At 40.1% G+C, this 26368-nt stretch overlaps 1 protein-coding gene across 2 annotated transcripts in view; it reads right to left on the minus strand.

Annotated features, from left to right (window-relative positions):
- adka (adenosine kinase a) overlaps nucleotides 1-26368 on the minus strand; it is a 138201-nt gene that overhangs the window by 55677 nt on the left and 56156 nt on the right. For both annotated transcript variants that reach the window (XM_046870456.1, XM_046870467.1), the window contains exons 5-6: nucleotides 11061-11233; nucleotides 6104-6212 (exon numbers count right to left, since the gene is read on the minus strand). In XM_046870456.1, the coding sequence (XP_046726412.1) occupies nucleotides 6104-6212; nucleotides 11061-11233 (282 nt within the window). The remainder of the gene's footprint in view (nucleotides 1-6103; nucleotides 6213-11060; nucleotides 11234-26368) is intronic.

The following is a 26368-nucleotide window of genomic DNA, read 5'->3' on the forward strand; positions in this document are numbered from 1 at the left end:
CCCCCTGTACAATTGTGTGCCTTTAGGTTTGCAATAACAGTTTGGAAAAGAACCACATATGGCCAGGAAACTTAGGTGTCCCAATACTTTTGTCTGTATAGTGTATATTATGTGTGTGTATTATGGTCATGGTCATACTTAATCCAAACTATCATGGAAAACTAAAAAAAAAAATATATATAAATAAATAAATTAGAAATACTCGTCTTTTGAATATATGACATGGGCATATGATAACATTTGATGTGTTTATTCGGTCAAGGGGAAATTTCCTAGAAACTAGTGGCCATGACAGCTATCACAGTTATAAAGCCATCTAATTGGAGAACAGCTTGGAATACAATCTGGACCCTAAGCGATGGGTCACTTTTTGCTGTTGCCCCTTAAAAACTAAAGAGCAACAGCTTTTCTTTTCTCACTCACAATTTTCCAAAACCTTCGTTAATTAAAAAAACAATCAATGTAGAAATAAAACACACAAGCAGTCACTATGTTCCGGAGATCACAAGTTCCATTCCTGATGATTTGTGGCCAGGAGTCCAACGGAGCAAACCGGGTGGAGCTCTCTAGGCGGGAGGGTTGATGTATTCTCTCTCCCCTGTCAATCACGTTGACACTAGCAAATTGTGGGTGTCTGTGAGGTCATGCATGCGAAAGGGTGCAGGATAGCGTTTTCCTTCATGTGGGTGTTTCCCTGTCTCATGACTCAGCATGAGTAGCAGGTCAAAACGATGTGGTTAACTGGCTTGACATGACTCAAAGGAAGCACATGGAAGCACACAACCTTTTTCCCATCGGATTAGTAGCTATTTTGTGATCAGGGTGGGAATTGGCCAAGGATAAACGTAGGGAGAAAATGGGAAAAAAAAATCCAGATATATGATGCGAAGTTTCTAGTTAGTGATGAGAGGTTTTCACATAAACACTGATCTGTTTAAGCACAGTGTACACATATGGAAGTAAGAGCTCGTGAGATGAAGAAGGGTGTAAATGACATTGTTAATCTAGGAAAATTAGTTTTAACTAAAACATTTCAAAAACAAAAAAAGTTAAATTGGAAATACAGCAGAACCTCAATACTCGCGACCTCGACACTCGCAAACTCGATTGTTCGCGACTTTTCATTTGGAACCGGACTGCGAGTGGCTCGAAGGTTCTAAGTAACATTTCAAAACAGTGTTTATACTAATAAACTACATACAAATGTTTGAAAAATTATTTTTATTATTTTATTATATATTTACTAATCATTTAAAGTCGTAAATAAAACATTTGACAAGTAATTCACAACTTTTGTTGAGTTTATAGTACAGTACATGAACAATTCCCTTGAAAAAGAACCATCAAAAGGAGAGAGTCAAAACCTCATGGCTCAGAGAGCGTAACCCCCGCACTGTATATCCATAATAATTCATATGCAAGCCGTTCGGAAGGGAATTATGCTTTAAATACTAGATTACAGGACAATAAACAATGAACCACAGCACACACGTTGAAAATACTGAATACTATACTATTCTCTACTAATGTACTCAAATCTTATAGATCAAAAATTTTTTTTTTAATTTATAATCGACTGAGAATAACTACTGAAACAAAGGTTTGTCCGATTTTTTTTTTTCGAAGAAATAACTATTCATTATAGAATAATAAAAAAAAAACATGATCACCTGAAACATCCAGATCAACCAAGATAATAATGTATTAATGATCATATATGAATTGTGACAAGGTGACTGGACTGAATTACTGCTTACTTAAATGTTTGATCAAGTGGGTGTTCCTTTACCAAAAACAACAATAAATGTAGAACATTGCTAAGGAATTAAAAGGAAATATTCAACTATTTATAAAAAAACAAAAATGTCTGCACAATGTTTAAGTAAGGGCCATCAGACTGAACTCCACTCACATTCACAAATTTCCCTCGTTTACCATTAAACAAATTAACCTGTGTGGCTGCTGGGGGCATTTGAGAGGAGGGAAAAAATGGCAAAACACTGAGTATTTTTCTAATTCTGTGATCTGCCGAAAAGCTTTTGTCTGTCAGTGGACAGAGAAGGCCATCAGCAAGCTGTCCCATAGGACATGACAAGGATATGAGGAAATCTGCACAAATCTCTATTTGTTCTGTGCTGGGAATCTCTGAGGGGACAGATACACCAGAGCTGATCTGTCTTTTCTAACAGTGCAAACATCAATCATCGGAAATCACCTCAGACTTGATGTTATTCGGTAAAAACATAAATTCTTTGATCTCAGACAGCATGCAAAAAAAAACAACATGACTACTATTAATGACTTACTGGATCAGTTATTAATTAGGAACAGATTGGCTTTACAAAGTGCTGCAGGTGGCACACAGTCTTAGTGCTGATCCTCCATAAGGCAGGGGCTGTGTAAGGGCACTGTTCACCTCGGGTTCACTTTCATATTGACTGGGATTTCTTTTGGCTGCGGCCCATCTTTCATTAAAAATATTCTCATTTTCTTATAAAAAAAAACTCCTCACCAAGCATTATATATATATATATATATATATATATATATATATATATATATATATATATATATATATATACACACACACACACACACACACACACACATCAATGTTACATGGGTAACAAATGTGCGATCGCATATTTTCTCTTTTCTACTTGTTTACATCCCTGTTAGGTTACATACAGTACCAATTTTCCAAAGTTCATGTTTTAAACTGTATCTAAAAGTGTTTAACATATTTAAAATCGATAATTCTGTATTTAGATACTTAACCTGTCAAATTCAGTTTGTAAAAATTGACTTTTTTAGAAAAGAAAAAAAAAGGCAAATGAGCCTGGAATGAAAGATTGGCACTGATTAGCTAGATATCAATTCATTGTGTTCTTGCTTGACTGCTTTTGGCTTTACCCCTGAGAAGCCTGGGCGATTAATTTGTTGTAGGTTTGTTCCCAACAAACTGAATCTGATTAGTCTGAGCACTGGAATAAGAAACTTGAGTACTTTATTCTTTTAAATATCTGAAAACTATATCATTGCATTGTAGTATGTTAACGCTGAAGAAACCACTTTGAACAGAGACGAGAATATACATAAACATTCCGAAGACATCCAATTAAATCAAAGTGAAAATGTCTGCTTTCAAAACTGGTATATTTCAATAGTATTATTTCAGTTGCATTTGCCATTAAATTTTAGTGTCAGGTAGGTGCATAAATCACCCGAGATCACTTCTCAAGCTTCGCAAGCTCTTGTTGTCTCTTCACATGAAACAAAATGGCAAATGGAAGGTTAAATGAAGCCTATGAACCCCATGAACCCCATGAATCTCACGGATTATTGCTAATGTTATTATTAGAGATGGGTAAGAAAAGATGTCAACACAACGACCAGAGAACCCCTCCTACCTTCACAGGGATCATTATATAAAACACAAAAACACACAGCTGGTGCAATTCTGCGACAGTCCTAAAAAATGTATACTAAATCTTCTATTAGTGTTCACACAGAAAATATATATTTTTTTATAATGACCTTATCAGATTCATAAGTCATAATTAAATATTAAGTAAAATTAGATCAGCATTAGAGTGTTTAACTGACATTAAGAGATGAGATGAGCGTAGAACGATGCCGAGTGCAAGAGAAGGTCAATATAGCTAACTGCGGGACATGAAAGAGAGAGAGAGAGAGAGAGAGAGAGAGAGAGAGAGAGAGAGAGAGAGAGAGTGTGTCGACAGACAGGCTGGTGCCAGGCTCTGGGACAGCTACACGCAAAAGGAAATCACTTACATAACCCTGCTTCAGAATAACCCACACGGCCTCTTAGAGAGACACTCAGGACTTCTGACAGGACAGACCCCGTTTATTTGTCCAGCCTGCTCTGCTTTCATTCTCCATTAAACCGACAGGGATTTAAGCCTGACCTCCGGACCTCACGCGGGAATCCATTTCCAAAATAGAGGCGGAGAGGGAAAAAGGAGGCTAAGGCAGAGCATAGGTGGCAGTTCAGATGTGGTAAACGCTGGCTAATGCTTAAATGTGGTTAAAGGTTGTGAGTAACGATACAAGAGGTGAGGAGGTGACTTTTTCTGCTGAGGGAAAAGGACGTGCTTCACCAATGAAAGCTCTGACAAGATAATCAATTCACAGCCTTGTCCCTGATTAAGGGAAGGAAAAAGAGACTAACAGGAGAGAAAGAGAGTGAAAAAGTGAGAATCAGAAAGACTACAGAGCCCTTCCAAATGCATTAAACATGCCTATAGAGTAGAGACCTGCAGTGCACCTGGAGAAGCTGCTATCACAGCTTTGTTTGGGCCTGTGGAAGAAAAACAAGTGGGCCCACTGGGACGCTTGGCGCTCCAATCTCAGCTGAAATTTGAGCTGTGGACAAACTGAGCTGGGCATCGGCAGCACAAACTATCCCCCCCTCCCTCAAGAGCCCTGTCTAACAAGCGCAATGGAAAGCCAGGGCAGACTAAACGGGGACAACGCTTTCAATAAACATTGGAATGTGTCTGTTCCCTCTCTCTCTCTCTCTCTCTCTCTCTCACACACACACTTTATTGTCAGAGGCAAGACTGTCTCATTCCTCACAGGACACCACCACTGTGCATCTTTTTTTCACACTCAATACCCCAGACATTATCAACACGTCTTTACTAGACCTTGTGTCCTTCAAAACTGGATGCAGCTATTCAGATCTGCAGTGAAATTCCTATTGGCAATGAGCAGTGGGTTAAACTAAGGTTTCTACTTCTTTTTATGTGTTTATACCACATTCCTGGAGAAGATTTGAAGAAAAGGCTTCTTTGCTGGAAAGAACGGTATGCAGCATATTTTTCCAGATATTTCTGTACTTCCTTGTTGGCGATTTTCCTTATCAGAATGCGTCGGCACACTGAAGGATAAATAGATTCTCCCCTCTTTCACAGGAATTGAACCAGGTCTCCTAAATGCATTCACACACAAACCTTTCCCATTTTAACTATTAATAGTTAGTATAGGCTTAACGTTTGTCCTTTGGCTTGTACAGCAACACAGGATCCACGTAGAAACAAAAGGAGGCAAACCCAGACAGCGTCATCAGGACACTTTCCCAAGGTCCCTGCCATTTCATCCAATCAAGGCAGGAAAACACAAAAGAGACCAACGCAGCTTTGCTTCTCTTTATTTAAAGTAGCCTCCGGCTCTATTCGGTAAGCAGGACCGTGATGAAAGTCAGTTAATCAGGGATGAAAATGATTAGAGTGTCACATTACAATGGTTGCCAAATTGACTGATTCCTGCATCGAGGTTAATCACATGCCTTTATTAAAGGTATCCACAAATGGATGTCCAGCGGGGCGCAGATGGAACTCTCTTGGCGAATGAAGCCGTGAGCGAGTACTGACCTGCATGCCAAGCCGTCCCAATCACGTTTGTAATGGCTCATTAACTGACAGGTCGGAGTGTAATGAGGTCACGCGCTTCACACCAACCTTGATTACGGATGATTACAAGCAACAGTTTGCACCATGTCCTCCAGTTAACTCCTCAATCAGCAGTGGAACAGCATGGCTGACTGATGCTGTTTGATATGTTGTATACCAAGCACACGTTGCTCTCAAGAGGCAAGAAAAGAGCATGGCCTGTAAATGAAAACGCTCGGCCTAGTCAGCAGCATTCATCGCACCCGGATGACCCCTCCGTCGAAGCCCATCATTCTCACGGGTCAGAGAGCTAAATTTCTTCATCCAAGCCAGTTGCACTTTCGGAAACTCATATCTCCCACCCTTCAGGGCAGCACGCAGCCTATCAGCATCACACAGATTCACAAAGCACCCTTTTAAGGGCACGAAATGAAGCAGCGTATCTGCTTGCCGAGGTGAGATCAGTGGAAGCTATTTGGCACAGAAGCGCTGGCATAACACCTAGCATCTCCACTGTCCAGGCCATTATCTCTCAACTTGTACACAATCTCTGTTGATTTCTCTCTCAGTGTGTGCCACCATTATAGATAAACAATTGTATAGAGGGAAAGTTTGCAAATAACTCCTAATTCTTTAGTACAGTGATTCTTTCAGTAATTCAAAAGATGGAAGAATGCAAGTTTACTTACAGCAATATAGTAGACTTTAGCTTTTTCTACCAGCTTCCAGTTCTCCTCAAGGTCCAGATGTTTTTCTTTCTTATAGCAGTTGGCAGCTGCTAGATTAGCAACAAGAGACCTGCAAGAAGTATAAAACATATATATTTATCCAGCATTCAAAAACAGTGACACATTAAACCACTCTATATCAGTAAATAGAGTTCATTGTGCAAGTACCATCAACATCCATCAAACCAAGATATACTGCGTAGATAAAGTTAATACAGGACATTTAACATTTTAAGTAGACCCGCAATGACGCATGTTAAAGATACATTTCTTCCTAATAATCACATTTTCCTACTTAAGCAAATAGCTGTTCTATACACCTAAAGGCTGAACAGTGCTGACATATGGATTGTTTTCGAAATCACACTACACACCAGTTCCCCCCAAAAAACCTTCCTCCCCTTGCAAACGACTTACAAGAACTTTCCCGTAAATAAATGGAACGGAAAAAACCCAAACAGATCAATAATGCAGAGAAAGAGAACGGCTCCGTCGGGACCACGGTTTCTCCATTAACCTCCTGGTGGTCCCCGAATCAACAAAAACAACTAATCCTGGTTTGGAAAGCCACCTCTCTCATTACTCACTTGTTACCAAGAGCTAGAAGTCCTCCAGGGGCTAGCCACAATTCAAAAGTTTCATTAACCCCAGAAAAAATAAGTGTCAGTGGTATCCACAAACCAAAGCCAATCGAATGGTGGTCCTGTATTTTACAGTGGTACATCTTACAAATAAAAGTCAAGCAAGGTGCTTTTTTTGCTTGTCCTGAAGAGCCAAACCAAGATGCTTTTCACCAAAAAACTACAGGTTGCATATGATCACCTATCACTGCACACCTCAAAAAGGTTTAACTGAAATAAATGGACATTCGGTGCCACCCAGATGAGGATGGGTTCCCTCTTGGGTCTGGTTCCTCTCAAGGTTTCTTCCTTATGCCATCTCAGGGAGTTTTTTTTGCCACAGTCGCCACCGGCTCGCTCATTAGGGACAAACTTACAATTATACAGAACAATCTTATTCATTATTTATTATTGCATTATCTGTGTGAAGCTGCTTTGAGATAATGTAGCACTATACAAATAAAAATGAATTAAATTTCAACCAGTTCTGTACTTTAAATGTACTTCTGCAGCCTGTAGATGTTCCACAGTGTTATGATAAAAGCTCAAATGTCCATCCAGTCTTTAAACTTAAGGAATTTGTGTATGTATGTATGTGTGTATATATATATATATATATATATATATATATATATATATATATATATATATATATATATATATATATATATATATATATATATATATATAAATTATATATACACACACACCCACACACATACATACATACATACCCAGCCATTAGGGAGGCTCGGAGTGCCGGTCCCAAGCCCGGATAAATGGGGAGGGTTGCGTTAGGAAGGGCATCCAGCGTAAAACATGTGTCAAATTGAATATGCGGATCACAATCGGATCTCCACATGAATTTTACACACTGTTGCTGGTAGTTTGGCCCATTCCTCCATGCAGATCTTCTATACAGCAGTGATGTTTTGGGTCGCTGCGCAACACAGATTTTCAACTCCCTCCAAAGATTTTCTACGGGGTTGAGATCTGAAGACTGGCTAGGCCACTCCAGGACCTTGAAATGCTTCTTACGAAGCCACTCCTTCGTTGCCCGGGCGGTGTGTTTGGAATCATTGTCACGCTTTTCACTCAAAATCTCACGATACATGGCCCCATTCATTCTTTCTTTTATACGGATCAGTCGACCTGGTCCCTTGGCAGAAAAACAGCCCCAAAGCATGATGTTTCCACCCCCATGCTTCACAGTAGGTATGGTGTTCATTGGATGCAACTCAGCATTCTTTCTACTCCAAAACACGACAAGTTAAGTTCTTACCAAAAAGTGTCATCTGACCATATGACATTCTCCCAATCCTCTTCTGGATCATCCAAATGCTCTCTAGCAAACTTCAGACAGGACAGGACAAGTACTGTCTTAAGCTGGGAGACACGTCTGGCACTGCAGGATTTGAGTCCCTGGTGGCATAGTGTGTTACTGATGGTAGCCTTTGTTACTTTGGTCCCAGCTCTCTGCAAGTCATTCACTAGGTCCCCCCGTGTGGTTCTGGGATTTTTGCTCACCGTTCTTGTGATCATTTTGACCCCACAGGGTGAGAACTTGCGTGGAGCCCCAGATCGAGGGAGATCATCAGTGGTCTTGTATGTCTTTCATTTTCTAATAATTGCTCCCACAGTTGATTTCTTCACACCAAGCTGCACACCAAGCTGCAGATTCAGTCCTCCCAGCCTGGTGCAGGTCTACAATTTTGTTTCTGCTGTCCTTTGACAGCTCTTTGGTCTTGGCCATAGTGGAGTTTGGAGTCTGACTGTTTGATGATGTGGACAGGTGTCTTTTATACTGATAACCAGTTCAAACAGGAGCCATTTATACAGGTAACAAGTGGAGGACAGAGTGTAGGTGACCAAATACTTATTTTCCACCATAATTAGCAAATAAATTCTTTAAAAATCAGACAATGTGATTTTCTGGATTTTTTTTTCTCAATTTGTCTCTCATAGTTGAAGTGTACCTATGATGAAAATTACACTCCTCTCTAATCATTTTAAGTGGGAGAACTTGCACAATTGGTGGCTGACTAAATAATATTTTGCCCCACCGTATATGTGTATGTATATCTACAGTATGTGTATGTGCGGGGTCACCTCTAAAGCCCCATGTAATGAAAGAGACTGCTCTGACAGGTGAGCCAGTAATGAGTAGTCTCATAAGGCTACAACTGACAGCTCTATAAGTCTGCTCACATCAAACTAGCTTCCATTAAAAGCAGCCCTGGCTGATTCACACCATGATGGCTGAAAAACAAAGAGGTCTTTCCTCCTCCTTTTTTTCTTCCACCTCCTCCTCGTCTGCTCTGAAGCCTGAGCCTAGGCCCTACAGCACTGCCCAGCACTACATGCGTCCACTCATCACAGCTAGTGTTAACAGGTACACTTCCAGAATTTTCCAGCAGAACACTCAACCAAACAGAAAGGAATGGAGACTGATCCACAGGCATTACATGAGACTTCCATTTTTAGGAAAGAGCAAAAAGCTGGGAGCAGAGAGCAGAGTCACTGCTCTCTGACTGTAATACACACACAAAAAAAGTAGAATATTTTGAAATGAGAAGTTAAAAAACATCTTTGCAAATGTTGCAAAGGTTTATACAGGGGACAAAAACGAGTTTACTTATTAGGTAGCAAGTGAGCCTCCAAATGTCCAAAGAGACTTAAATGAGTTGCTGACTGCAGGCGCTTCTGAAACACTTTAACCACAGGAAGTATAAGCCGAGAGCCAGTGCCAGTTTCAGTTTGCATCATCTCATGACTAAGTTCACTGTGTCTGTAGATAATAAAAATAATACACTTCTAGATATACCGTATGTCACAACTTTAGATAGATTTCAAATGAAAAATCAAAGCGAATGAACAAATAAACCAATAGATATAGGCTTAGTCTAGTCTTTGAAGCCAAAGCTCAAGCTCGGACTTTGCCTGGAGTCTGTTGGCAAACTTGTAAGAGTACCATGTTTACTTGCTACAAACTCTTAATTTTAAAACAGCCAGCAGGAAGTTGTTTCCAAACCGTAACTCTACCTTGCAAAAAAAGCTTGCTGGGATACCCAGCACATGGACAGTATGTGTGTATACACAGGAATGTAGTTAGCCAACTAACTCACAGCCTTCAAGATTTTGAAGATGGCTGCCAGAAAAGTGTACAATAAGGATCACTGTGTGAGCTGTAAGTGGAGAACTCGTTTAACTCTGGTGATGTTGGTGATACAGGAACATAATTAACATCAGTGCTTCCTATATCCTGATTGCAAAAAGTGAAATAAATTCAAACTACAAAACATTACTGTATTTCTGATCAACTTTAAGGCTTCAAATTCACATTATTTAGGGGCAGTACATTCTTCAGTGTACTAGCATCAAAGCTTGATTATACATTTCTTCTTTAACCCAATAATTCACACAGTTGTGATGAATCCAATAGGGCTTTGTATTCTCTCTATGTTCTTACTTCTTAAGGTGGAATAATGGTATTGTAGAACTGACCGGAACACAATCTGAGATTTTACCTGGAAGATAACATGACTGTGCTATGCCAGGTGGGAAATTCATTAACTACACATAGCCCAGGACCTCTTTCAGGACCCAAATTTATTTGCTGTTATCCATAGGCTTAAACATTTCTTTTGATTTTGAATTAATTCACATGGAGTAAAAAAAAACACTGCTTTCTGGCAGTGGATGAAAAATCCTCCCAAGCTCGTGAGGGAACATGTATTATTTATTTTATATCCATGACACTGGTGTCTCTGGGAGAAGAAAAAAAAAGTAGCCATATTTTTTTTTATCTGCTGTATTTGGTTCTTGTTCTCTCACAGTAAGGAATGAATTAAGAGCAGCATCAGTCGTGAGCGCTTGTTTATCATTGAGTTGATCATATCTGGACTTCTCCGGGGAATAGAAGCCTGAGGGAGATGCCACAGTCGGCTGTAAATGTTTATCCAATTTCATAGCCTTTAAAAGTTGGAAACAACCTGCCAGTATCAAATGCTTAGGTGGCACGTAATGTGTTCTGCTTGCCTCATGCATCAGGCCAGTCATTGAATCTGGCACCCTTCAGTGCCAAGTCTAGCAGTCAATCAAAATAGCTTGGTGCTGATCTAACCCTGCTAGATAAATAAATAAGGAGCTCTGCAGGAAAGGAGCAGAACAGCCAGTGAGAGAACAGTGCGTTCTAGTGTTCAGTCAGGCATGTGAGCGAACGTGTGTGTGTGTACACAAGAATGTGCTATCCCGAGGAAGTGATAAAGGCTTTCTCCTGAGGAAAAAGGGTAACTGACCTGTTGTCTCCTGTGATGCAGGCAGCGCAGGTCCCTGTCGGTTCCTCGCTCTGCTCGTAGTAATGTGCGTCCACATGGCACTCTTCTGCCTTCTGCTTCAGAATCTGTCCAAACTCATCTTCGCCGATGCACCCGAAGAAGGTGGCCACTTTATGCGGTTCCTGAATCATCCACTAAACAGAAAGAAAAGGGACACACACAAAACGGGACAATAAAAACAGACGATATTGTAAATATTGAGCAATGTAAACCCAGATGTCCAAATTCTCTTGCATTTCTATATAAGAAAAGAGTTTGCCGAGGCAAAGCTGGAATGATGTTTGGGCTAGAAATAGTGCTTCACTCATCTGGAAACTTTTCTATGCAGAGGGGGGGAACAATTCCTGGAAAATCAATGGCACTATACGTACAAGAGGGTGAATAAGCAACACACAAACAGGAAATAATTGCAGCCTGAGAGAAGGAGAAAGGCCTGGAAAAAAAAAAAAAAAAAAAAGACAGAGCTGCTTTTTAAAAGCTCCTTAGGACAGAACGTGATGGAATGAGTCATTGCTATCTTAGTAATTTTGATTTTATCCCAAGAGACCTGGTGTATTTAAAGCGCATGCCATCTTTGGAAACAAGCTTGTTTATTGAAATGACAGGTGTTCTTCGAGGAAAGGCTGTATGAGTGGGCATGTGCTTTAAAAAATGAAAAAGGAAAAAAGAAAGGAAGAAAAGTAAGGAATAAAAGACAGGGCTGCTTCAAAAAAAAGATATTATGACTGACAGGGAGCAGGTACACAAAGGAAAAATTAAGGAGTTGACAGCTTTGTAGGAGCCAGAAGCACAAGGCTGTGTGCAAAACTATAGTGTAAAGTGCCTAAACAGACCCATACTGTGACTGCTGTTTTGCTTAGTTTATATATATATATATATATATATATATATATATATATATATATATATATATATATATATATATATATATAAATAGTAATCGGGTATGCTATCTAGCTATATATATATATATATATATATATATATATATATATATATATATATATATATATATATATATATATATATACATATACACACATATACACACACACAGATTGAGAGAGATAGCTAGATAGCATACCAGATTTTCTACAGTTTCAGTGCTTTGGGCTTTACGTGCAGATGATTTATTGCTGTACACAATGCTACGCTTGCTTGTTTAACTGCAACCTTGCGATGGTTGTTGATGGGGCCCCTTGTGAATGAGACACTCCCCGCTGGCACCGATGACCTGCATACATGAGAAATTCATCATTCACACTAGATAACCGTATTCAGTATGAGAAACCAACGTCTCTAATCACCACAACACAGTTTAGACTGTGCACAAAAATTCCAACAAAAAAAAAACCAGATTTGCAGGCTATAAAACATGCTGCATAATGTAGCAAGCAATAGGTCAAACCTTTGCTGTTTTATGAAGGCAGAAAACAAGGCGAGAAGAGCAATAAGGCAAAGATGTCGCATTGACGCACAATCCGGCATATGTGCAACCGCCTGCGGTCAATTTTTTAATTTCTAAAAGAAACGTGCAGCTAGGCTTGACACATAACGAACATCCCTGCAGTAGTTCTCATGCCCCAAGGTCACCTCAATTGTTCACTGCTGTCATTGCAAGTGCAGCTACCAAACACTTCTAGACCACAGGACTCATTTACTTAAAAGCTGTTGAATCTTAAAAGCCTTTAAGAAGCAGAATGCAATGTAAATTCTATTAATAGCTTTCTTTTTTTTAATGCATTTGTTTTGAATGTATTTTTTATTCTATTCCATTTCATGTAACAGACCAATCACTAAAAGCATGCTACTTAATGTTACTGTACTGTGTCTGGTTGTGCTTGTGGCAAATCATATTTGATTAGGGATCTGGGAAAGCCTGGCTACACAAACAATTTCTTGTTTACAAAGGTCTGGGTGAGCAATTAAAATGACAGCATGGTGAAAACGGCGACCTTTCAGTGCATAACTACTGTATTAGTGCTAAGTTCAGATCTATAAATAAGACATATCAAGTTAATTTGTCACTTCATGTTGCCACTCCTGACTGGCGCAACGAACAGATGTGAAGCCTGTACAGAACATATAAATGCACACTCCTTGTTCTTTTTTTTTTTATTGTCTTTTCTTTGAAAAAGCTACAGTTATGTTACAGTATTTTTCATTCGAAAACTTTTCGGGATGCACCTCCAGATTGCGCTCCAACGGTTCAAAACCTCTGCGTTGAAGAATTCACAGACAAAAGCGACTATTGCACAGCCCACTACAATTGATGCGGCAGTAATCCTTCATGCTCTCCGTTTACTTTAGTCCCACTAACTGAACCCAGACCGATCACACGTTCACACATAGATCATAGTCTTGAAAACTACTGACGAGACTGTATAAATCATAGTTTCTGATTTAAATCAATCAGTCCAAAAAAAACCTGAGACTACACATACAGTTCATTCAATCTAATGAGGTCATCTACAGCACAGCCGCCAGTCTATTCATCTTCATCTCCTTTAATAAACCCCCCCTGCTGACAATTACTTTCAAATGGAGATCTAAATAAAAGATGATACTTCCATTAAGACAAAAAAAAGAATTGTGAAGGGTCGCCAGGAGGTCGAGCCACACTGGGTGAGGGCACACATACACTCCGTCTCATCCCAATTACCCAGAAGCAGCAGCAAACGTGTGTGAGGGGTGCTTCATTACGCAGGGGCATGAAGAGTGGAAATTAGGCAGCGGGCAGCTCCTGCTGTGTTGCTCCCCGTGGCCATGAGCACAGAGCAGTTGGCTAGTCGAGATGCAGCTGCATGTAGAGAGACAGAGAAAACATACAGTGCCACACAATTTGCTTGAGAGGTGAGAAACTACTGGAGTGTTTCTTTCAGAAAGGGGGTGGAAGAGGGGTTTGGTGCAAAACATTTCTTGAAATCTCGACACACCAAAGTTCTGTGGGTGGCATCTTGTTAAGCAGTTTTTGGCAGTACATAACTTGGGTAATGAGATACTGCTTACTTTTAATTAAATTACTTGAATACTCATACATGCCCAATTATGCCATGTTGGCACGAGTAGACAGAAAGCATCAAGCAGTTTATTTGAGAAACGAAGAATCGGGAGATAATTAGGCAAAAAACAATTTATATTTATTCATTCTTTTTTAGTGAGTTCTTTATCCTGATCAGGATTGCAGTGGAACCCGGAGCCAATCCCAGGAACATTGGGTGCGAGGCAGGAATTCATCCTGTCACGAGGTGCATTCACACCTAGGGGATGTTTCATGTAGCCAATCTACTTACGGACACTCAGTTCATAAGTGCGCTGACATTTTCAAGCGTTCGAGATTTTGTGTACTTGGCTTACTGTATGAAAACTTTACACAGAAGCTCCAATTTTTCCACCCAAACTACTATGTTTAGTATTAAAAAGTAAAAAAATAAATGTGCAAACCCGTATTTTGTCACATCTACTGCTTAATGGCTTTAATCAAGTATTGAAATTGTATTATTGCTTGAATACTTAACCAAAGATTGGCAATGTGTAGGAATCAATGACCCCACTCAGCACCTTCCTGAATACCGAACAGGTGTTGTGAACATGAAATGGACACGGGATCATAAATGAGCAGATCTCGATTACCTATAAAGCACCTATTTTTAATCTGCTACAATGGACAGTGAGACAGTAGGGCCCAGGCACAAAAGAACTACCTTTGTCCAAATCTGTGGCGCTATACTGATTACACACCATTTAGTGATCAGCAAGTTGAACAATCCTCAATGTCATTGGTGCAAAAAAATAATCTAGTTCACAAACACTGCAAAAAAAAGGGGGGGGGGGGGAATTGTTTTGCCTCAGGATAAGATCATGAATCATAATCCTATAATCACAATCTCAAAAACAACAAAAAGAAAAAGAAAAATCACCTCACATACATGCTTCAAATGCTACAAATAAGATGGTTGGAACACAGTACATGATAAGAGTGGCTCAGCAGTCTGGTGAGTAATGGTGAGATTAGAGTAATTTGCTGTTCACACCATTACAATGAAATTGCATTTAGCTTTGTGATCGTGGACGTTCTTTAACCTGAAAAGCTCTTGGGTCATGATTTAGTATTAAAAGCCTCTCTGCAACCTGATTGCAAAATCTCCAATTACAGGCTTATCAACCTCGCAAAACTGCAGCCTGCTATTTATAGAGCAAAAGTAGCAGGCCAGTGGCTGCCGCATGAAAGTGGCCGTGAGCAATCTGGCACTCTTCCGTCTATATGAGCTAAACCCCGTATTAGCAGTACGAGTACAATTTCATCGCAGAAAACTGATGTTTTTCATTCTGGTCTCACTGTGCTGACACAAACCACCAGATTTGACTGATGAGTCTTCTGTATTTTTCCGAACATTTTTTTTTTTTGATGCTGAGCAAAAGTAGCACTTGACTAGAGGACAATACAGACAGCGAGTGGGAGAAAGACAGAGAGTGTGGGTGATGAATGTGACTCATCTCTGAGGATGCAGGAAGAAAGTACAGACTAGCGTAGATTCGGCTGTCACTGGCCACAGACACATGAATAAATAAAGGCATTATAATGAAGACAACTCGCCGTCTGCCCATCAGAAGCTGCCAGCCTGGCACCAAAGCTCGGAAGGAAGGGAGCCATGGAGAGGGAAAGAGAGAGAACCGTCATTGGGGGAGGCAAGCTTGGGTGGGGGGCAATGATGAGCACTGCCTGATTGCATTAAATCACTCATCACTCTAGGGCTCAAGTCTCAGATCCCAACAAGATATCAAGCTTTGGACTACTTTCAGTTTTCAGCCAGCCCTACAGAGTAAAACATCTGCTCAATCTCTCTTATCTGCATCTTTTTTTACACTCTAGCGTCGTCTACACTGAATATCCGTTGTTCACACTTTGCCTTTTCTCCCCCCTAATGCCTGCCTTTGACCTTCTCCCATCTCTTCCCTGGGATTTATCCAAAAACTGCACTTTTTGCCACCGTCCCCTAGAGGAATCGTACGTGAGGCATCGTAAACGTCTTCATCACCCTGCCCCAACCTGCACTCTTCTCGTCACACACCTTCCCATTTCATCTGTGGCAGAGGGAACTAAATAACACACTGCCACGCTTCACTGTAATCCTATCCATTTCAACACCATCTAATTTTCTCCGAGTGTAGGCAGTGAAGGGGAGAGGGACCAAGAAGATGAGAATGTGTTTCACCCCATAAGGCTACTGTGTGGCACCAGGAGGTCAGGAGCAATCGAATCCTGCCAGCAGAGGACACACACAAACACAGGCATGCTGAGAGACGAGACTGTGCAGACACTTTCCCCTGTGCAGGAAGTGCAAGGCCTTTAACCGAGAATGCCACTTCCCCCTCTCACAGCCTCTAGTGAGAACACAGTGTCACATTTCAAACAGGCAGAAGAGGAGGAGGGGACGAGGTCCGATTACAGCCACTGGTTTGTCCTGAACAGCAGTATCACGGACTAAATGACACCATCCGGTGTCTCTGCTTCTTCCTTTCACACACAGACAGAGCAAAGTGCCTGGCGCTATCTGCTGTGACATCGTCTCAATGCACCAAGGCTCTGGTAGACTCACCCCCCTTCGCAAACACCTAGTGTAAACTCTTAGACAAGGCCACATCAAGGCCAGGTAGCGTTTATCTGCCTTTAAACTTGCTTTTTTAAATCACCAGACCTCTCTCATTTAACACACAGTAAAGAGCACTGTGGTTTAACACTGGAAAAGCCTGGTAAATTATGCACAAGACAAACAAGGCTGGGTTGCTCGTGTCACGATACAATGCCGGCAAATCTACAACAGCCACTTCTCGTCCTGTACGCACGGACTGAATCAGACTGTCTAGACCATCTCTCAAACTCTTGTTAATACGTGAGGCAGTGGCTGTGAAACCCGACGTCCAATTTATGGCCAGAGTTTATCAAGTTGTAAAAGGGTGCTTGGCGCTCCCTGGTCCGGCACGGCCAAGCTAATCCTGTCTGTGGGGAGATGGATGGAGGGGGAGCAATCAGCATGTGTGTGTGTGTGTGTGTGGTGGGGTTTTGTGACCCGAATTGGAAGGGAGCACAGCTGTGCTTCCACTTATCTTGGTAACAGAGAAAGAAAGAGAGAGAGAACGAGGGAAAGAGAGTAAGAGAGTGAATGAGTAAAGAGAGGCCACTCTTAGTCAAAGCAGAGTTGCAGGTGAATTGGTTTTTGCCCCAGACCTGGGAATTGACATTCCACTTTGATCTTTAGTACATGTCAAACACCCATAGGGAAAGGATCACTGGCAGCCTGAGTACATAAGGGAAGCTTGGGGTGGGAGAAAGTGCGTGCAAAGAGTGAGAGAACGAGTGTGAGAAAGAGGGGAGGAGAAAGTAAAGTGTGACAGAAGGTGAGAAATGAAAATAATCAAACAAGGTGTGAGTGTAAGCGGCAGTGACAGGATGTGAGAAGGGGTAAATGAAGAAAGGCGGCAGGTAGAACAGACTTGGATCAAACCGGTGCAAATATGAACTCATCCCTAAAACGAGGAGCATATGCGTGTATATATTATACTGATATATATGTCTTTTTTTTTTTTTTTGGACAGCTGTATTGACAGTCCAAATACTAAGCAGGAAAACAGCAGCAGCCGTGTTTGTCCTTTCCAAGTGCTCTAAATGTATGCAGCACCACAATTGTTCACTACACATTAATAAACTCTCTGTCTGAAGCTGTTCATTGCTCTGCTGCTGCTTTATTGTGAGGGGTTTTTATGGACTTAAATTGCTCCCTGTCCTCTTTGGTGAATGAAAGAGTTTTTTGAGCCAGCAGGCAGGAGTTAACCCCCAGAACTATTTCCACACTACTGCTGAGTGACCTCTGACCTTAAAGTGCTACCAAAGCAACCAAATCCTGTTTTACACCACTCACAGTCTGACAGGAATGTGTGTGTCAGAAGGGTGAAGATGACAAATTTGTCACAAAAAAAAAAAACACAACACCTAGAAATATAGTTAATGCAATTAAAAAGAAAATTACACCCATTTTTGTGTGTAAATAATTAATTTGTTATTTACATTTAAATATTTGAGTTTAAGTTACAAATAAGCAAAGGATTCCAGCGTTCAACTTTGTTTATAACCTATATATGGACGTTAAATCAAAAGGCTTAGTGCTGCTAAAGAATGCAAAGCAACACCAATAAAATGAAAGCGCTTCAGGGAAACAACAAGACTATAACAAGAAGATATTTAAAGACTACATCATTCCAGACACAAGATGCGCTTTCTAATTACAATTATGTGTAACGGTGCAAAATGAAGCCTGGCGTCTGACTGATTTAGTTACGAGTTTATATCTGTAGCCACTAAAGAAGCTCTTTCAAATACAAGGTGACATAACATGACACCAGATCTTTTCCTTTTGTATTGCTTTGGACTGTTTTTTAAATGTGTGGAATAGTGTAGTGACAAATCTATGAGCCAACTGTTTTACATCAATAAAGTCGTTTTCATTCTTTTATACTGGACCCTGGGCCATTTGCCTCGAGAGTTCAGTACATCTGGTGAAGTGCAATATCTGTTTTTGAGATCCGAGCTGAGCAATATGATTCATTTTATTTTTCAGATGGTGGGGGAAAACATTGTTAGCGTTAGCAGCTTAGTTTTTTTCTATGTGAACACAAACCTGTGGCTTTTATCGCCTAGCGCAAATCGACCCGTTTTGCTAAATAATGTGCCAATATCTACAGATCATCTAAACATCCAAAGACCAGAATCCACTGTAGAACATTAACTGGTTAATATCAATGGCCCTAATGCAAACCACATACTGTTGTACTAAATAGCGTCCCATATTTATGCTACTATTATACAGCATATACTTGCATATTGTTGCGAATTCTGCCAGGCTGCATTAAACAACAACAATTTTCAGCAGTGCCTGATAACATTACTAATGAATGCAATGGATGTCAGAAGGTTGCATATTCGGATGCATCCCAATAACACCCAATGCTGTGAAAGGAAACTAGGACCTTAAAGCTCTGCGATTGCTACTTTTACTGTTTCCAGTTAACACTGGTGTCAGATGAGGAATTAGGTCACGGTCATTCACAGGTACTGTTATTCAATAGGAAATGGACACATGTACTTAAGTAAGGGTTCTGGATTTGGATTAGTGAGCATATGGTGCCATATTGCAGCGTTCTGCGGAAAATCGCTTTAAGTGTGTGCGAGTGTAAAGTGTACACCCTGGAATAAGGGGCAACAATGGACAACTGGCAGCTGTGTGTATACGATTACAAGGCTCTCTTGTAAGGAACACTTATACCCTGTCTATCGAACCCCCTCTGGCTCTGAAAAAACATCTGTAGGGGTTTAGTGGAGAGCGCAAAGGCTCATATCTGGAGGCTGAGACGACTGTCTGAGACATGAGCGGGCCCGGCGCGGCCGATTTACGACGGAGGATTCCTTATGCCAAAGCTCTCATTCATCTTCATACACACTGGCTGATAGATACAGCTGTGCTGCATTGTGAAAAATAAGGGTGCCATTACCAAACCATAAAGCACACTGTCTGAACTGGTGCCTTAAAGTACTTAAACTACACACGGTGTGTGTGTGTAGTCAGTGTTCTCTTTGTGGCTGATGGCAAGATGAAGAGAGAGAGAGAGATGAGATGGAGATATTCAAGATTTGAGCATGCCGGTTTCCGATGATAAATGGAGAACGCACTGTGCTCAGCTGAAATAGAGGCTAACTACATCAGTTACGAGCTGTGATGCTTCCACTTAATCAATTATTTTTTTATTTTACCCCAAATACGCAACACAAACAAACAATTTTTTTTGCAAATAGCAGTTATTACACACATTATGGGCTTACACGCAACACTTTGAGCTGAGCAAGTCTCTGCTGTCTTATGCCAATATTCTCTTCCTATTCCATACATTACCCAATATGCATGCTTAATGAAATGTTGACAGCCTTTAAATCTTAGAAAAAAAAAAACGTCTAAGAATTTTCAGAGAACATGAATTCAAACATAAGGCAGTATCAACACTTATTTCAGCCAAGAGTGCTAATATTCATACAAACATACCCACATACACACAAACATGCTGTACATACACACATGCACACATATGTGCACATGGATATGCAAATGTGACACTAGTGACATCTTTGGGGGAGAGAACTCAGTAAAAAGCCAGTCGTACTCTAGCTTACGACACCCACAGATGTTCATTAAAAGGTTTTCGTTACAACTAGCAATAAAAGGGAATTGGGGGAGTGATGAAAAAAAATGAGAGCATAAACAACAAACCATCCGGCACAGACAAGCGTTCTCAGCTTTCTTGAGAAAGGTAGTAATCACATAATGGTACAGTTGAGAGCTTCTTGGTCTATATTTACTGTTTGACTTTCACAATAATATGGAAACGGTGTGAAAGAAGAGATATTTCATCGGAACCCTATAAAATCCAAATAGAGTAGAGAATGGAGTTTTTTTAACCTACAGTCTGATTCATTCCGATTTCAAACCACTGATCATCACATATATCAAACATACAGTGAGGAACGATCCATTAATATAATGACTTCACTTAATCCAGAGAATAAAGACTTTCCCCCATTCCTTTTTCACTAGCCTCTGCGGGCGTCATTGAACGTGACCCTACATTAGTGACTGGTGCAGTCTTTCCAAAAGCAGACAATAAAAATCATGTTATTACAGACTAGCCATTAACAAGCTCTCATCTGATTTAAGTTCAATACTCAAAGTGCAAGTGCAATTTTTAATGGACCATTGTGGCCCAGAAATTACCACTTTTTTCCTCCCTTGAAAGTGCTTTCAGATGCTACATGTAACATCTCAGGTACAGCTAACTGCTTGTACAGAAAAAAAAAAAAAGACAGAAATGATTTTATGTCTGAGGAAATGGTCTTGGAAAAGGAGATAGTCAAAGCAGATTACAACTCTTTCAACATACTGCTGCTGAAAGGTAGCCTTGGGAGTTTTGAATTTGCTCACGCTGATGGATGCCCAGAATCTCTTCTTTTTAAGATGGAATGGTGATTATATACATGTTTCATAACTTGTTCAGCAAGTACTTTCTTTCAAATTGAAAAGTGTGAGAAGAAACTCGCCATCAAGTCACAATTTACTCATGACATATATAAAGCTGCTTAAAGACACACACAATATATTATATTATATTATATCATATTATATATATATATATATATATATATATATATATATATATATATATATATATATATATATCAGTAATCTCGCACCCCCGGTTTATCCCGGAATTGCATTTGCCACATAACTAATTTGTTTCGCTGATTTTCCCGGTCTCTTGCGGACAGCACGATAGATAGATAAAATAGAATTGTTGGGGTTACGTCCGTTTATCGTGCTTTTTCGTTTAACATGGGCGGTTTTGGAACTTAACCACCACATTAAAAGGGGGATTACTGTGCGTGTGTGTGTGTGTGTGTGTGTGTGTGTGTGTGTGTGTGTGTGTGTATATATATAATAATTTTTTTGGTGCACATATTTTTACACTGGAGTAAAGAAAGGACATTGTGAATACATTTATTTTGAAGGTTTACATTTTTCTTCTTTTATATTTACTAAATGTATATTTTTTTAATAATTGTCAGAATTGCGTGCACTACATTAATAGAAATAAGAAATAATTTTTACAGTGCTAATTATAGATAGATAGATAGATAGATAGATAGATAGATAGATAGATAGATAGATAGATAGATAGATAGATAGATAGATAGATAGACAGACAGACAGATAGACAGATAGACAGACAGACTGACAGACATATGTGTGTGTAAAATACATGCTATGAACAGGAATGTTGACGTCTGTACTTGAATGCTGGACAGTCGTATAAAGCATTTCGTACTCTGTATGTATCTGTATGTATGTGATGAATAAAATTAGAATTAAAAAACTGAATTTAAACCCAGGGCCTACCTACACTACATCAGTGCCTGACTTTACCAAAGTCTTTGTTGGTGGGAAGTGGTAGCTCAGTAGTTAAAGCTCTGGGTTAATGATCGGAGATTAAACCCCCGTATCTCCAAGCTACCACTTGAGCAAGGCCCTTAACACTCTGTGATCCAACATGGCTGACTCTGCACTCTGACTGCACCTTCCTCACATTGTTGGGATATGCAAAGAAAGAATTTCACTGTCCTGTAATGTATAACAATTTAGTGAAAAAATAAAATAAAAGCACCTTTCTTCCTTTTGTAACTGACTGAGCACAAATCTCCACAATCAGATCTAGTGGAACATCTTTCCAAAAGAGTGGAGGTTATTAGAAAAGCAAACGGGATGATGTGTGGATGAGATGTGCAAAAAGGCATGTATCCGGACACATAAGAACGTAGATGTGCCTAATAGTAATCCTAGATGTACCAGACAAAAATGTATTTTCCCGTGACAGTTTATATACAATACACTGTCCTTTACAAATTGTAAATAATGTAATACACACCAATTGCCTTAATAATCATAGAATTATTGTACATAGTACACAATTCTCACAATTACAATTCTCCCTGTGGCAGTTTGCACACACACACACACACACACACACACACACACACACACACACACACAGAGTAATCTGACCTCTGCACTAAACTCCCAAACGAACTAGTTTTGCAGAACTGTTTGCTTTGACACAGCTTGCAATTCAGTTGCACTCCTGTAAAATATGACAAGTAGATATCAGCGTGTAAAAACAATCACTGTAACAGCACAAGCATGCTGCAGGTGTCTCGTTCAACTAATAATCATCTTGTAAAAATTAACTTCAATAATCACCCGAGTGCACTTTATTGTTTTTTAGTTATATAATGTAAAGTATCACAGTAGTATTGAGTACAGAAAAAATATTTCATAATGAAGAGCAGAAATTGGAACACAACCAAAGCAAAGCTGTTAGTATATGAAAAACAAAATTCCCCAGCTTCACAACACTTGCATAATCCCTTCCTGACACCTAACAAACCTACATAAACATTTATAAAGGCTTATTCCAACAGGCATGATAACACAAAGGCTGATTCTGACAAATTTAATGCCATGGTGACAGAGCACCTGAGGCAGAAGATAAGGCTGACATAAGGCTGCATTATCACATTTTTCAAGGCTAGGAAAAAAAAAACAAAAACAAACAGACTTCGTAGGCAAGTGTACATTTGGTATGCCAGAGTCACATAATGATAATGGATTGATGAGTGAAGTTAATTGAGCTAAACAAAAGCTGAACGCTTACATAAGACGTGTTTCTCTGTCTCCTGAACATGGCACATGGTGAAGACACTGACAGGAAAAGCTGCTATACAACACTGCTGTTACACTCTAATGACTTTCACTGTTAAAGACTGCAACACATGCATGTGTTCTTCTGAGTGTACAATTACTTTGAGTTTATTATTGTGTTATTATGACCGCTATCATGGCACTAATTACAGTGTTATAAGAGACAGCAGCTACTAAACAGACAGCAGCTATTAAATACGTTACATTTTCTACACACGTGTCATTGAAATCAGAGCTGGAATATTACAGCTTTAAATGCCAGTCTCTTATTCTTATGGACATTAATGCAATATTACATCTTAAAAAAAAAAAAAAAAAAAAAACCTTCTATTCATATTCATGCAAGTATTCATGATAGCCCAATTAAATACCCCCTGGAAGTGGGTCTTGCTCTAAAGTAGCATCTTGCTAGCAGTAGTAGCTACTTATTAGCAGAAAAAAAATGTTCCTGTTTCTGGCTGTGCATCTTCCTGCACACTACTCTTTTTCCAGCAATTTCCTGGCTGATAGAGAAAAAGAATAAAGGCTCGTCATTCATTCATTTTGAAGAGGGTAGAAAGAGGTCATGGTTACATCCTGGTTCTGATCTTTGGGCTGTTCAATGCTGCAAAAACACAATTAGTAAAGGGTAAGGAGTCAAAGGATCCATGAGTTAGAGTTAGAGAAAGACTCTTGTTAACCTCTATGCTGTTCTCCATAATGCATTAACTAACAAAGCGACAGTGGGTACGTTCAGATTCAGCCACCCTGTGGAATCTCTCACAGACTTTATTGGCTGATTTGTAAATCACTCAAGCACTTCATTAAGATGCCAATTACTTCCTGTTTCAGAAGGAAGTGTGTGCAAAATTAAATCACAGCTAAAAGGCCATTTAGAGGGGACTTTTAAGAACTTTAAACATATTATTTGAAAAAAGAAAAAAGTTTTTATAAACGATTATATTAAAAGCCTAGATTGGGTGCACCTTGTTCCTAAAGGTAAACTAAGGTGCAGGTTTGCTTCATAAGCTTCACATTTCTTTAAAGCCTGAGAACAGGGATATTGGTCACAGCAGAGCTCAGAGGTCAAATTGATCTCATACACACACTCTGGATCACAGGGTAGGCAGACTGTTCTGTACCCCGAAGTACACTCAGCCATAAATCTAATCAATGTGATAAATCAAGGCCATTGTGAGTGGGCTAACTGTAAGTGTACTGTAACAGAGCTGTGTGAGAGCTGCCAGAGAGCTGGGAACTAGGCCATCAGGTTTTCCCAATCCCCCCACTTTGGCTAGAGTTTCTTCAAGCATGTAGTTAACTGTGCTCAGGAAATGATTCCTCTCCAGACCATTAAGGCACTATAGAATAATAGACATATCGAGAGATGTGGCAGATGTATTTCTGCGCCCATAAAAATGTCTCTCAAAAGCTCTTTTGGGTTGCCAAACGTAACACCTCGTGGTCCAGCATGGCGGTGGATTGCACAAAGGCTGCGCCTTCCCAGACACGGCACAATATTACCGGGGTCAGAGCGGGGGACCTGGCTCTTCAGTTAAAGCCATATGAAAACGCAAAAATGTGAATTCTGCTCCGTAATAGCTCCCACAGGCCCCGGGGTTCTGGGCCAAGAGAAGCTTCCCTTCAGCCAAACACTGGATCCGATTTCATCCCATCTACCGCACCCATTAAAAAAAGTGAACAAACAGAGAAATGGCGAAAGAAAAAGAGAGAGAGAGAGACCCTTCACATTTAACACACATTTTACTTCAGGACAACCGTACCAAAACAATTCAATTATCCCACAGCCCTTGGAGCTTTAGCTGATTTATCGAGCTATGGCACCTGAGCTGCAGATCATTCCTGCGTTCTCATCCCCTTGCTTTCTTCCCTTACCAAAATCCTGTTTTTTCTCTTTTTTTCCTACTTCCCCACTTTCCCAAATCCCTCCAACCCACTCTCACTAACCCCCTCCATGAGTTTCCAGAAGTTTTAGTGTCTATAAAAACCAGAGGGAGAGATGCAGGAGGGAAGCCGTGCATCGACAGAACTGCCTGAGAAATACGTTGAGAAGGTCATCTGGGATAAATGAGCTTTTCATTCTAAGCTAATGCTGGCAAATTTGTCTCGCCACAACCAGACCCTGTTGACTTTGGCAGGCCGAGCGCAGCTGAGTGGCAGCGCTCTGCAAACACAGAGAAGATTCCGCTCCTCCATGCCTCTCGTCTCCTAATTTTCCCCCCTTCTCCTCTTCAGCCTCTGAGCAAAGAAAATTCTCTCAGACACCTGGGACTGGTGAACCTGTGAGCCGCCCAACACTAATTGCTTTTACACACGGGCCTGAAAGCGCAGGCCTGTATCACTGTAACTCTGCTTTTCCTTGGCTCTCTTTCAGTGAAACGAACACATTACTCTCTGAACCGCTCATTCACCACAAATATCTTTATTCACTTTAACAGAGCTGTGGTCAAGTCTACTGAACGCTTAAGCATAACTAACAACTGACATTTTTTTTCCATAGTGCTGGTTCTGCAAAGTTCTTTCCAACAGTGTTAAAAAAACAAAAAAAAAATGAAACCCAACAAGGAACAGGCCTCTTCAACACAGCCCTTCTACTCTGGAATTTAATGCTAATCAATCAGAAAAGGGGGTCAATACGAACACAGTTTTTCCAGAAATCCCAGAAAGATAAATGCAGGAATTGATTAAGACAAGTCCTGGTACATTTACGGGAAAGAGAACGAGGTCTTGCTGAATATTTATCCTCGGATGCACTGACAGCCTTTCAGGTGAAAGATTTAAAACATAAGAACAGTGATGTAAAAGTGAACATTTGGCCTGGGATCACGCAAAACCCAACAAATAATGTGGGCTTTTTTTTTTTTTTTTTTTTTCTTCTACATGGGTGGGAGCATATGGACTTTCATGAAACTT

The sequence above is a fragment of the Silurus meridionalis genome, chromosome 2 (genome assembly GCF_014805685.1).
Source record: "Silurus meridionalis isolate SWU-2019-XX chromosome 2, ASM1480568v1, whole genome shotgun sequence".
NCBI classification, from domain to species: Eukaryota; Metazoa; Chordata; class Actinopteri; order Siluriformes; family Siluridae; genus Silurus; species Silurus meridionalis.